The sequence below is a fragment of the Drosophila virilis genome, chromosome 5 (assembly GCF_030788295.1).
Source record: "Drosophila virilis strain 15010-1051.87 chromosome 5, Dvir_AGI_RSII-ME, whole genome shotgun sequence".
Classification (NCBI taxonomy): Eukaryota; Metazoa; Arthropoda; class Insecta; order Diptera; family Drosophilidae; genus Drosophila; species Drosophila virilis.
In genome coordinates, this window is record NC_091547.1 from 22,302,184 (window position 1) to 22,315,552 (window position 13,369).

General features: G+C 37.7%; 3 protein-coding genes and 1 long non-coding RNA gene across 5 annotated transcripts in view; 1 reads left to right on the top strand and 3 right to left on the bottom strand.

Moving 5' to 3' along the window:
• The window catches only part of LOC138911392 (uncharacterized), a 69,564-nt gene that overhangs the window by 9,950 nt on the left and 46,245 nt on the right, over positions 1-13,369 (top strand). The window lies entirely within an intron of this gene.
• On the bottom strand, positions 1,727-4,420 carry LOC6625191 (uncharacterized). 2 transcript variants are annotated; one of them, XM_002049088.4, is made up of 8 exons: positions 4,033-4,420; positions 3,817-3,980; positions 3,556-3,738; positions 3,287-3,496; positions 3,048-3,224; positions 2,390-2,673; positions 2,177-2,322; positions 1,727-2,112 (listed from the first exon to the last, which is right to left on the bottom strand). In XM_002049088.4, exons 1-8 carry the CDS (start codon positions 4,307-4,309, stop codon positions 1,799-1,801), a joined length of 1,755 nt encoding a protein of 584 aa, XP_002049124.2. In that variant the 5' UTR covers positions 4,310-4,420; the 3' UTR covers positions 1,727-1,798. The 2 variants fall into 2 exon arrangements, with proteins under 2 accessions (XP_002049124.2, XP_032293287.1); XM_032437396.2 differs by lacking the exon at positions 4,033-4,420 and having other exon boundaries at positions 3,556-3,755; positions 3,817-3,958.
• On the bottom strand, positions 4,991-7,405 carry LOC6625190 (uncharacterized). Its single transcript, XM_002049087.4, has 8 exons — positions 6,978-7,405; positions 6,758-6,921; positions 6,512-6,694; positions 6,251-6,460; positions 6,017-6,193; positions 5,674-5,960; positions 5,474-5,619; positions 4,991-5,400 (listed from the first exon to the last, which is right to left on the bottom strand). The coding sequence occupies exons 1-8, from the start codon at positions 7,258-7,260 to the stop codon at positions 5,141-5,143; spliced, it is 1,710 nt and encodes a 569-aa protein (XP_002049123.3). The 5' UTR covers positions 7,261-7,405; the 3' UTR covers positions 4,991-5,140.
• Positions 8,191-10,673, bottom strand: LOC26531397 (uncharacterized). The gene is made up of 9 exons (XM_015174837.3): positions 10,524-10,673; positions 10,076-10,385; positions 9,848-10,011; positions 9,605-9,787; positions 9,339-9,548; positions 9,101-9,277; positions 8,759-9,045; positions 8,550-8,695; positions 8,191-8,486 (listed from the first exon to the last, which is right to left on the bottom strand). The coding sequence occupies exons 2-9, from the start codon at positions 10,350-10,352 to the stop codon at positions 8,221-8,223; spliced, it is 1,710 nt and encodes a 569-aa protein (XP_015030323.1). The 5' UTR covers positions 10,353-10,385; positions 10,524-10,673; the 3' UTR covers positions 8,191-8,220.

A 13,369-nucleotide genomic window follows, 5' to 3' on the forward strand; every position in this document is an offset into this window, starting at 1 on the left:
CTCACACACAAACAGACACACACACACACACAGTGAAATGTCAGGCACTGAAGAAGATGTTAAAGTAGCTAAAAGGATTCAAAATTGAACATTTTGTTTAGCAGGAAAATATGAAAGTCACAGCAGCGCGTGGCGAAAGAATCGAACAGGGCAGACAAACAACTTATAGCTGCAAATTTTGCTAAGAAAATGTGAGCACCATTTTAAGCTATCAAATGGTTTTGAGGAATATATAATATATATATAAATTTAAATAAATAAATCAAAATGCCCATTCAAAAGCTAGATGTCCACTCATTTTTTTTCAATTCCTTTTATTGGAGCTTTTAAAATGTTTAAAATAGGTAAAGGTCTGATAAAAGTGTTTAATAATTGGCCTACAGAATCAACAGAATATCATACAATATAATATTTATATAACAATATATTATAATATAAATAAATATGCATAATCAAGCTTTTAGTTTTCAATATTACTTACGTAAAAATAAAACCTCTGCGAAACGATTCTGAAAGACAAAAAGCAAAATCAATTTCCATGCAGATTTTTCGCTCGCATAGCTTCAAGCATCGAACCCCGGAAGGGCATTGTAGAGTACGCATTTCGCTGACTGTAATATACTTTTTATAATTTGGAGCGGGCCGGGGCCACGCCCAACTAACTAGAAACAAAACATATAAAAATGATAAAGCAAAATGGCGAAAAGTGGCAGTAAAAAAAAATAATATGCGCTGCCGCAAAAGTGCCATTTGTGGCATAAACACATGCGCGCCAAAAGTTTGATAAGACAAAAGGCGACGGCGGCAGCACATGAGTGTGGGTGGTGCGGGTGGTTTGGCTAACAGGTGAGCGGTTAGCGGCAGGTAGGCCAAAAACTTTGCCAAGTGTGGCGCCACACACACGCACCCACACACACACACACGCACAAAAACAGGCGCCTAAAAAACACAGAACAACTGCGACAACAGCAACGTGGCAATGTCCCAAGGATGAACTTCAGCGCCATCGTTGGAACCGCAATGTGCCACTAAATGCTGCCACTAAATGTGTGCCAAGTATTATTACAGGTGCCTATCTAGCTGTGTGTGTGTGTGTGTGTGTTGGCTGTGTGTGAGTATGCGTGTGTCTGTGTGTGTGACTGTGTCGCATATTCTTAAGGAACTCGCTTCAGTCGCGCTGCCTTCTTTGGCTTGCGCATAAAATTAGCACAATAAAAACCCATAAATGCGACACAAAAACATGAAAATCCACTTGTTATAATTTAATCGAGTTGATAGAATTTTTACGACGCCGCTTTTCCAGGTATATTTTTTCCCCCTCAAATGCACGCATGTGTATGCGTCTGTGTGCTCGTTTAAATGTAGGCTAAAATAAAAGCTGCTATCACACGAGAGACCAGTTAATGGGCGGCCACAAAGATAGCACTGCTATAAACTAAATCTGTTTAGCGGTAAAACGGCTACAAATGGAAACACATTTTGTTCACAATGCTCCCCCGATTGACCTTGATGAGGTGACTTTTTAAGTGCTACTCCTGCATAAACATAGTCCAATCGGGCATATTAGATTTGTATGTTAAAATATCGAATTAAAAGGCTAAAAATCTGCGCTAGAATCTGGCTATTGTATAAAGCTATGCACTTTTCATCATATTGTTAGTCTAAGAAACTGCAAGTATTTGGAAATGTCCAAATATCGAAAGGATGCTTTGCCATTATTTTGGCATTTTTTTATGGGCAAAAGTTTATTTAATCTTTTCCACACATGCACATTCCAGTTAAATCGTAAGTATATCTTCTATGGAAGCATATCCAAACCATGCACATTTTCATTTAGTCCAGTCGTAACATCCTGTGCCGAATACGTCGTCGAAGCCTTGCTGGCCCGTTGACTAGCTATCGAGCTGACTTTTCTGGTATACTCGTCCTCTGCGGTAGATAGACAGGTATTTATAAACTTGATAAGATTTGGAGAATTGAGCTGTTTGACAATTGGCACTGCCTCCTCCAAAGCCTCTTTGGTGCGCTCCACCTTATGCTGCAAAGTGTTTGCCTTGATTATTTGTATTATCCCGAGAAACTTCCATATTATGCTGTTGCAGTTTTGACTTTCTAAATGGTTTGCAAATCGAAATATTACTATAGATATATATATGTATGCTATATTTAATCGCACCTTTCATAGCTCTGCGCGCATTAAAACAGCATTCATCGTAATGCAGCTGGGCCAAATGAACGGCGGCTATTTGATGCAGTAGATAACACTTCTCGATTGAGAACTTTGCAAATCGTATGCGTTTCTCCAGGCGCGAAACCATTCTCCTAAATTATATATAGATCGTTTGTTATTTGTTTGTTTCTTAATAAATCAATATCGTTTGCTTTTTACCGGCATTTCCTTCCTTCGGTATCGTCATCGCCTTCTTGGTAAGTTGAACGATCGCCGAATACAAAGGGTACAATGTCTTTTATCTTATCCACTGGCAACAGCAACAACTGAAAAATGGGCCTTGATGACATCTTGAATCGCTTTGGTATAGAATACTGTTCGCATAGAGCCAGAGCCAAGGTATTGTACACCTCATTGTGAAACTGAAATTTCCAGCACATGACCCGATTCGTTTTGGTCACATAATAATCTCCCATCACTTTCTCGACATACGCGGAGAGGTTCTATAAGGATATGCATACGATAGATAGAACATTTAAATTATAGAGTATTTTGTAAGCGCTAGCAGAGAGACTTCTTAATTTCAAATTAAATTGTGAGTTAAGCCTGCCTCCATTCCTTAATATCGATATGTATCGATTTTGGCATTTTAAGCATAACTCGTGCAAATTAAGAGCTAGATGCACCATATTTGGTACGAAGGTTCTCGTATATCGTATACAGATTAAACCTAGTTACCCTTCGACTTAGGCCTATTTCCTTTAAGCTCGGCATGAGCTCTACTCTGCTTATAAAAAGTTATTCCACCTCACACTTAATATGCCATACAAATTCCATATGTGTGCAACGGCACTCCAATTATATATTTTTGACATACCTTGACATCCTTGGCCTTTCGCAGCTTTCGTATATGTCTCAGATCTGCAATCATATTGCGATGTGTCTGGTATTGTATGCGGAATAGATATGCTTCTCGATTTTTCTCCAACATTTTCTTGTTGGGATACTTCAGATAGCTAACATAATACTGGGGACTGCGACTCTGCAACATTTTCTGTACGGAAATAGTTGTCGGTTAATATGATATAATATAGTAGCTTCCTAACTGATACTGACAATAAACTGTCTAATAATCTCGTACTGCTTAAAAGCGAGCGTTTGCAAAAAGCCTTTTGAACGCTTGCATTGATCCAGCAGCAAACTGGGATTCTTGCGTAGGTTCTTCATGAATAGCACATCATACCAAGAGTCATTCAGATAGTTTTGGTGTATAACATTAAAGGCACGAGCTCTGCGAGCTATTTCCAGTGGAGACAGTACCTCTTCCTAAAGCGGGAGCTGTTCAATGTTGTCTTTGTGGGAAATCCAAACTTTCTGATACGTACCACCGTTTCGGGTATGCTTAGCACATCGCATTTCTCCTGATCTCTCAATATCTTCCACAAGGGACGCGTGTCTATAAAGGCCTTAGCTTTGTTGATCTCGCTGACGCGTTGTATTAGTTTGAGATTTTTTAAAAAGAACAGCGACATCGATTTGCCAGTAACATCTTTGATGACATCATTCACCTATGTGGGTTAGTCGACTGTATATAGTAGATATACGTATACATATATTTGTATATTCCTATAATTAGGACAACTTACCACCATGAGTCGCTTGGAAAAGCTTCTGGACTTGACTCCAATAAAACTTCGAATATTGTCGTGCAGTTCACAGGCGCTGGTCTCGAACTGGTTGAGTTCAAAGAGCGCATCGCATATTTGCAAATTGATGGGACAAATTGGACCGCGCTGTGCCGAGCCAATCACTATGCAATCCCAAAATTAATCACTTTGTAGATATTCAATTTTCTAACTCACCTGCAGCAACGCGGGCATCATTCAGTGCCTGTTCGATGCGTGCCGCCTTGCGCTGCACCTGACTGCGTCGATAGAGTGTTAGATAATCGGATCTATCAATGTCCAATGCCTTGGTATAATAGTATAATGCGAAGTTCTCTCGACGTCGATTGAAATAGTATGTGCCCCAGTCTCTATAGATATCATGTTCTATTTCCGGACTCCAGTCGAATTTATTCCAAATGGCGACTGCGCCCTCCAGAGTCGCGGGCGGCACATAACCCACAATCGATGTCATAATTGCAACTTATTCTTAGATTGTACTGAAACCTTATAAAAATATAAAACAGTGAAATAGTGTATAAAAATGTAATATTTTGTGTCTTTGTGAACTGATTCCCTCTGTTTGTGTAATGCTACTGAATTGTTTAACATAATGCCAGTACTAGGAAAGATATATTCAAGATCAAGGAGTTCTAGATTGGAAATATTTTTTGTATATTTCTGTCACTGAAACAAAAAGAAATGAATATCTTAACGAAGCCATCACGAGTTCATAGCTATAAGCTTTCTTAAAATTTTTTAAATTATTAATATTTATTTTTTTTTTTATCCGGAAAAGTAAATATATTTAAAACCTATTTAAAACAGTCATAATTTGTTTCTAATGAGCTGAAATCGAAACATTCAGAAATCTAATAGAATTGAACTATAGTTATTTAATTAGCCACATAACGTAATATTCATAGAAAAGCGTTCATATCTGGCTGATTATTCCTGGATGTATATGATATAGATAAATGGTGCAATAGCCAAGTATTGATAATATTTTGCACATAAGATTTCTTTCTAGTTGTTAACACAACTTTTGAGTTCGATTATCTTCAAGAAATAATGCCTATATACACCAGGGCGCAGCAGAGTCTCAAATCATTCTGTTTTAACATATGCACAGTGTAAGAATAAGATATTTGCCAAGTTTTCTATCTTGTTACAGAACATATATTTATATATGTCTTACTTCGGTGGTGCAGCATTCCGCAATGGGAATCACATTGTGTAAAGGTAATAACATAAGTGAAATGTACGACTTCATATATAAATATCGAAAATTGTGCAAACATATAAATTAGTTTGAGGTTATGGTTGAGATACCGCTCGGGCGCTGAGATAGCAATAGGCTTGCCTTAATTGCAGTATCCTCCACACTGCAGGAAACGCAGACCTCCAAGAAATTGATTAGCGGTGGATTCTTCAGTGCATCGCATAGAGGTATAGCCTTCTCCAATGCCTCCCTAGTTTTTTCCACTTTCTTCTGCATGCAATATGCCTTTACCTTTTGCATAATGCCAAGGAACTTCCATATCAAGCTGTTGCAGTTGTGAGTTTCTAAATATAATGTGGATAAATATATAAATAATAAGTTTAATAGAGTTGCATAGCTGCGTTGTATTAAGCCGACCTTTGATAGCCTTGCGAGCATTTAAACACGATTCATCATATCGTCCCTGGGACAAGTGAATGCATGCAATCCGATGGAGTAAATAACATTTCTCAATTGAATATTTTGCAAATCGTATGCGCTTTTCCAGGCGTGTAATCAGCTTCCTTTTAAACAGTTAATTCATTTGAAGTATATGTGGAGCTAGCTTTCACACTTACCTGGAGCTAATCGCTGCGGGATCAATGAAACTACCATCTTGATATGTCGAACGGTCTCCAAAAACAAATGGTACAGGTTCTTTGGCTTTATCCAGCGGCAAAAGCAACAGTCGATACATGGATGTGGAACTATATCGAAAATTTTTTGGCACACGATACTGTTCACATAATGCCAGAGCTAAAGTATTGTATACCTCATTTGTGAACTCAAATTTCCAGCACATGACACGATTCGTTTTTCTCACATAATAATCGCCCATAATTTTCTCAACATACCCCGTGAGACGCTAAACGACGCAAATAGTTAAGCATAAAAACTAAATAGAATTGTTTTTTTTAATACCTTGACGTTCTTTTCCTTTCGCAGCTTTCGAATCTCTTTTAGATCTGCAATCATGTTGCGATGTGTCTGGTATTGTATGCGGTATAGATACGCCTCCTTATTCTTCTCCAACATTTTCTTGTTTAAAAACTTTACGTAACTCACATAGTAAAACGGACTACGGGAATGCATCATTTTCTATCAACAAATGGATTTTATAGTTTAGGTTTTCAGGAGCTTCTGATTGTAACTCACTATAAATTGTCTGACAACATCATATTTCTCAACGGACAGTATTTGAAGCAATCTCTTGGAACGCTTGCATTGATCTAGCAGCAAATTGGGATTCTTACGTAGCTCTTTCATAAAAACAACATCAACCCAGGAGTCATTTAAATAGGTCTGATGTATAACATTAAATGCGCGACTTCGGCGCGCTTTTTCCAGTGGTGACAAAAGCACTTCCTAATGGCAGTAGTTGTAGTTCAGGTTGAGGTCAATATTAAAGTTATTTACCTCAATTTCTGGTATGCTAAGTATATCGCATTTTTGCTGGTCACGCAATATCTTCCACATGGGACGCGTATCCTTGATAAGAGAAGCTTTGTACAAATCACACGCCTGTTGAATCAGTTTATGGTTTTTCAAGAAGAACAGAGACATAGCACGGCCAGTGACATCCTTAATGATAGCTTCAACCTAAGAAAACAATATTGAAAACCTTTTAATAGTTCCGATGTATTTCATTATGTATTTCCATACCACCAAGAGACGTTTATTGAAAAGACTCGACTTGGCGCCAACAAACTGTCGCGCATTGTCATGCAATTCCATATCGCTGAGCTCGAAGTTGTTTAGATCAATTAGAGCATCGCATATTTGTAGCCTAATGGGCGCATTTGGTCCCATTTTTGCGTTGGCCATTCCTAGAAATATGCAGACATACATAAAGTTTTGGCCATGAATAAATATTACGACCTACTTGAAGCCAGTCTAGCATCGCTCAATGCTCCATTAATCTGTGCTGCGTGACGCTGAGCTTGACTTCGTCGAAAGAGCGTCATATAATCCTCGTTTACAAGTTCCATTGCCTTGTTATAGTAATATATTGCCGTATTCTCTCTGCGTCGATTGAAATAGTATGTGCCCCAGTCTCTGAAGATATTGTGTTGTATATCTGGACTCCAGTCCAATTTCAGCCACACAGGTACAGCTTCTGCAATACCAGATGCTTGCGGTACGGGGTTCAAATTAATTGAAGCCATTGTATTTGTGTTTTTTCCGTATATATATATTTGCTGTGAATATTTTATGGATTTTTTTAATGAATTTATTTGTTTTCTTTTCGTATATTTATTTTTTAAATAATTTTATGTTTTTTTTTTAAAGACTTTTATGATTTTGACATTTTTATACAGGATCTGCTCTCTTAATTTTTTTAGTGCTTTTGTTGTTTTTCTTCATTTGTTTGCTAAATATAATTTACGACATGTTTTACAAAGCTTTCTAGATGAAATATTATATTTTTTTTATACACTGAACCTATTGAAAATGGGCAAAAAGGGTATTATGTATTTGTGCAAATGTATGTAACAGGCAGAAGAAAGCATCTTCGGCCTCAAAAAGTATATATATTCTTAATCAGCATCAATAGCCGAATTAATCTAGCCATGTCCGTCTGTCCGTCTATCCGTCTGCTCGTCCGTCCGTCTGTCCGTATGTATAAACGCAAGGTTATCATAACCAATAAGAGCTAGAGAAATTTTAACAGTAGGTCCTTCTAGTGCCTGCGGAGATCGAGCTTGTTTCCGATAATCGATAAGTTACTCAATTTCCAAGCAATTGATAAAAATCGATATCGAAATTCTGTTTTTTGAGCAACTTGGGTAAATATTAAGAGCTGGAGTCATCAAACTTGATATGTTGCTATCTTTTATTTTACACCTATCGCAAATTCCAAGAAGAAACTATATAATGCGATCAGTTGTTTTTGTACCTTAGCAGAGGGTATTCTAATTTTGTCGTGAAATGTGTCACGCATAGGAGACATCTCCGACCCCATAAAGTGTATATATTCTTGATCAGTAGCAACAGCCGAGTCGATATAGCCATGCCCGTCTCTCCGTCTGTGTTTCTATGCGAACAAGTCTCTCAGTTTTAAAGCTGAAACTTTGCAGAAGTCACTAAAGAGTCCATAACTGTTTCGTTAATATTTAATTAATTGGTTAATTATATAAAGTAGATAAAGTGGATGCCTTGCTGGCTCTCTGACTTGGAATGGAGTTGGCTTTCTTGGAGACCTGCTCCTCGATATAGTAGAAACAGACATCCACAAAGTTAACTAGTTCTGGCGACTTTAGTTGCAGGGCAATTGGCAATGCCTCATCGGCAGCCTCTTTAATCTTTTCCACCTTGTGCTGCAGTGCATTCGCCATGATTACTTGCAAAACACTCAGGAACTTCCAGATAAGGCTGTTGCAGTTTTGACATTCTAAGAGCCAGGTTAAAATTTTGTATTAGACAAAAATGATACAGATCATTATTAATTTTGTACCTTTGATAGCTCTGCGCGCATTCAAACAGCATTCGTCGTAGTGCAACTGGCTCAAGTGAACGCTGGCTATGCGATGGTATAGGTAACATTTTTCAATCGAATATTTTGCAAATCGAATGCGTCTCTCGAGGCGTATAATTAGCTTCCTATTTGGAGTGCATAATTTAGTTTTTAATTTGTCCATTAGAGGTTTAATTAATTACGATTACCTATGTCTCACCGCTACGGGATCCACAAGGTCACCATCTTGATATGTCGAACGATCCCCAAATACAAATGGTGTGTTTTCTTTGAATTTATCCACGGGCAGCAGTAACACTTCCATAAATGAATGTTTATCGACCCTGAAATACTTGGGCAAAAAATATTGCTCGGCAAGTGTCAGAGCCATGGTGTTATAGACCTCATTGAAGAACTCAAATTTCCAGCACATGACACGATTTGTTTTGTTCACATAATAATCACCCATTATTTTCTCAACGTATTCCGCAAGATGCTAACAAAACATTCAAGTAGAGGTGTATAAAAAATAATATTTTTTTTTTTAATACCTTGACATTCTTATCCTTTCGCAGCTTACGAATCTGTCTTAGATCAGCAATCATATTGCGATGTGTCTGGTATTGTATGCGGTATAGATACGCCTCCTTATTCTTCTCCAACATTTTCTTATTTGAGTATTTCAAGAAGCTTATCAAGTAAAGCGGATTGCGGCAATGAATCATTTTCTATCAATAAATGCGTTGAATATAAGCTCAGTTAATGTTGGATTATTGACTCGATACTTACTATAAAACGCCGAACAATATCATATTGCTTATTAGACATTTTAGACAGAAAGAGCCTGGAATTCTTGCACTGATCTAGCAGCAAACTGGGATTCTTGCGCAAGTTCTTCATGAATAACACATCATACCACGAGTCATTCAGATAGGTCTGATGTATTACATTAAAGGCACGCTTTCTGCGTGCTATTTCCAGTGGAGACAAAATCTCTTCCTGTTCAGATATATTATTTGGAAAACATTAATTACCGAAACCTAATCAACACTCACTTCTTCTTCAGGAATGCTAAGTATATCGCACTTATCGAGCTCTTTCAATATCTTCCACAAGGGACGATCATCTACCATTTCTTTTTCTTTAATAATGGCACTGACGCGTTCCACCAGCCTAAAGTTTTTCAGATAAAAAAATGACAGGGCCTTATCATTGACATCTTTAATGATCTCTTGAAGCTGGGACAAAGCACTTTGTTGAAAATAGTTCTATAACTCTTGAATTAATCTAGAACTCACCACTACGCGACGCTTTTCAAAAGTGTGCGCCTTAACACCTACAAAACGTCTTATATTGTTGTGTAGCTCAACTTGACATTTCTCAAAACGGTTAAGCTCAAATAGCGCATCGCATATTTGTAGATTAATTGGGCAATTGGGTCCATATTTCTGCATAGCAATATCTATTTGAACATGGGCTAGGCTAGATTAGGGTTGCTTAAACAATATATTTGCTTATAGATTTACCAGCCGCTTTTACAGCATCCGCTAGTGCTTCCTCGATCTGCGCTGCTTTGCCCCGGGTCAAACTGCGTCTGTAAAGTGTGGACCAATCATGATCATCCAGGCCTAATGCCTGTGTTAAGTAGTATAAGGCAAAAGTTTCTCGCCGTCGATGGGAGTAGTATGTGCCCCAGTCTCTATAGATATCATGTTGCACTTTTGAATTCCAGTCAAATTTCATCCAGCCGGGCAATGCCTCGCCACTATCCATTTTGGGCACATAGCCCACAATTGATTTCATTTTAAATGTTTCAAATAAATATCGTCTATAAAACTATTAAAAGTAAATTGGTTTTTGTTACTATATTTGAAATTGTATAGCTTGCAAATTATGCATAAAATTAAATGACACTTAAATAAGAAATATAACCATCCCTTGTTGTCTTTGTAAATTTGTCAATTCTTTACTTACGTTGCATAAAATAAACTTGATGTAATTTCCACTTTCAATTTATATAAAAGTATTAAAAAATTTAAGAAAATTGAAAATTATTTAGAAAATTGAGAAGAAAAAAATACAACACACTGTTGCCGTCCAGCAACTAAACAACATTAAAAATCAAAAATTGTGAAGCAAATGAAGTTTTTCGCCTCGACAAAATGTACAGAAAATTGTTCAAATATAACACATTTTCCAAATAACTTATTTATTAAAAACCGGCACAGGTTGGCAGGCTTAGAGCTTTATTCTGGAGTTTTGAAAACGGTGGACCTTTTCTAAACTTTTTCTTCCATAACTTCATTGAAACGATTATTGATAGGCTTTCAAATGGCAACTTTATCTGCTTGCATGCCAGCTTATTGGAAAATGTAAATATTAAAGCAATATTTATTTTTCATAAAACCAATGTTGGATTAGCGATAATCATATATTTGCTATCGAAGTAGCGCAATTCGTTATACAAGCCAAGGACTGCGTGTTGTGGGACAGGCGTGCAGGTTTCCGTTTCCGTTTCAACTTTGAATTCTGTCACACTTCACATAAGCACCTCTTGCAACCAGCCAGTTGTAAGCCACGCAAGGCTAGAAAACATATTATTATTTAAAAAAAGAGAAGCAAATAATAATATTCAACCGCAAGTCATGTGACAGAAGTGGCACAAACACACACACAGACACACACACACGAGCCACCACACCACCGATTGGCTTCATAATAATAATTGTGCATGCCCAGTGGCTCAGCCAAGTGTAAGAAATCACTTAAAACACACCCAGCTCTAGGTTTCAGTTGGGGGATTATGTAACTCCCTCCAAACACTGTGAAATTAAAGCCACAAGAGCGACCACAAAAGGCCAATGATAAGTGTTAAGAGTCGTAGGCGTCGTCATATATGCATGGTAGGGGCAACTCAACGCGCACATAAATCTAATGTATAATAAATTTAAATAGCGAATTCATGCAAAATGGCAACTCGAGTGTGACCAGGCCCACCTAAGCCTCCCCGTGCTGTTGCCGCCTTCTTTTTGGCTGTCTCACGCACACAGGCCGAGACCGACAATGACTACACTTTAGCGGCAAATTTGTGCGCATTGTCGCCGTATTATTTGCTATTATTTATGCCTTTTCCACTATTTACTTCCTTTTTTGTTTGCTCTTATTGTTGGTATTGTTCTTGCTCACACGCCATTGCTTTGGTATGCAAAAGTGGACGCCAACCACGCCTTAAACTCTGCCAACCAGCCCCCAACTGCTGCTTATTATGTCCAGCGGCGTAGGCACGCATTTAGGTTGCGGTGGGGCTTCGTAAGCTTAAAGTACAGATATTCTTTTATAGAATATATAAAAACTAAAAAAATATTTTAAATATTGTCTTTTTTTATTATTTTAAATAAACATATATTAGTTGTAAGCTCTCATTTGCGTCTTCAAAAATATTTAAAAAAATGTATTAATGAAAAGGACCTAAGAATTTCATTTAAAAATTCCCAAAAAATGACTAATGCTAAATGTTTTTATTTTGCTTTCAATATTTTCTTTAAAATTAATCGATTTATAAGTCCAAACATCCCATATATATTTTCGGACCCCATTTAAGTTAAGTTATATTTTCTAATAGAAATGACAAAATCACAAAGAAATCAAAGTCTTTCAAAATTATGACTTTCATTTTATTTTTGATTTTTATATATTAACTATTCGAAAGTGTGCAAAAATATTTAAATGAAAACGATCTAAAAATCTAAAAATTAGGGAAACTAATTGACAAATACCCAAAAACTTCTTTATAAATAAACATACAATTTAGTTATTCTTTAAGATTTGTTTTAAAATTCCGTAAGGTTCTAAAAAGAAATATATTTCTTTTTGTCTCCTGTAACACGTTTCCTCGTATGCAAGTGTGGAGCTGCTTTAGTTTAAAAATCGAAACCCCTTCCGCTGCCCACGGCTCTGTGCACGTCCACTGGCGTGCTAAGCATTTGCGCTTGAAAAGCTCGCGTGGATTTTAAACATTTTCACACAACATTCTCATATTTAGACGGCACACATCAGCGACAGTCGAAAGCCAGTTACCCAGTTACCCCGGTACCCCAGTGCCCCCGGACCGGGTTCCAGAAGTTGGCGGTAATGTAAGCTCCATAAGCCAAATAAAGGACACACACTAATAGCATGCAACACACGCGACCAAAGGCGCCCAGAAACGTAAATCTGTGAAATGTAATTGTTGCCATGAAGAAAGCGGCAGAGCCCAGGCCGTGGCCCAGAGCCCGAAACCCAACCCAATCCCAGCCCAGCTACCCACCCCGTAAGCTAAGGGCATTTTAAGTAAGTTTTGCCGGCGCCCTGTGCCATATTCGCATTTTGATAATCGTTGGGCCTCCATCGTAGTCCGTCGCTGATATACAAATTGGCTTTTGCAATGACTTTATACATTTTACGAGCAACAGCGGCTCTTTCGAGTGGGGTTTTTCTACTATTTTTTTTTTTTTTTGGGATTTTATCGGTTGGTTCGCCCGTGACTCGTTCTTGTGCTGCTTCTTGCTGCTCTGACTGAGTATGTGTGCTATGCGAGTTGGCGCACTCTGATGCGATTATAAAGGCTAAATTGATGCAGATAAAATTAATTGAATTCAAAAAGCCAAATCCGCTGCCCTTTTTTTTTTCTCTTTTACCTACTTATTTTCTTTTGGGTTTCGTTTTTGTAGGGCATCTGGAGAGTTTAGCAAGTGGGTCGCATGTATTTTTTCTGCTCGCATTTCTATAGTTTGGCTAGTTAGTTGGTCAGGTCATGCGAGCAAATATCTCGCAGCAGGCGA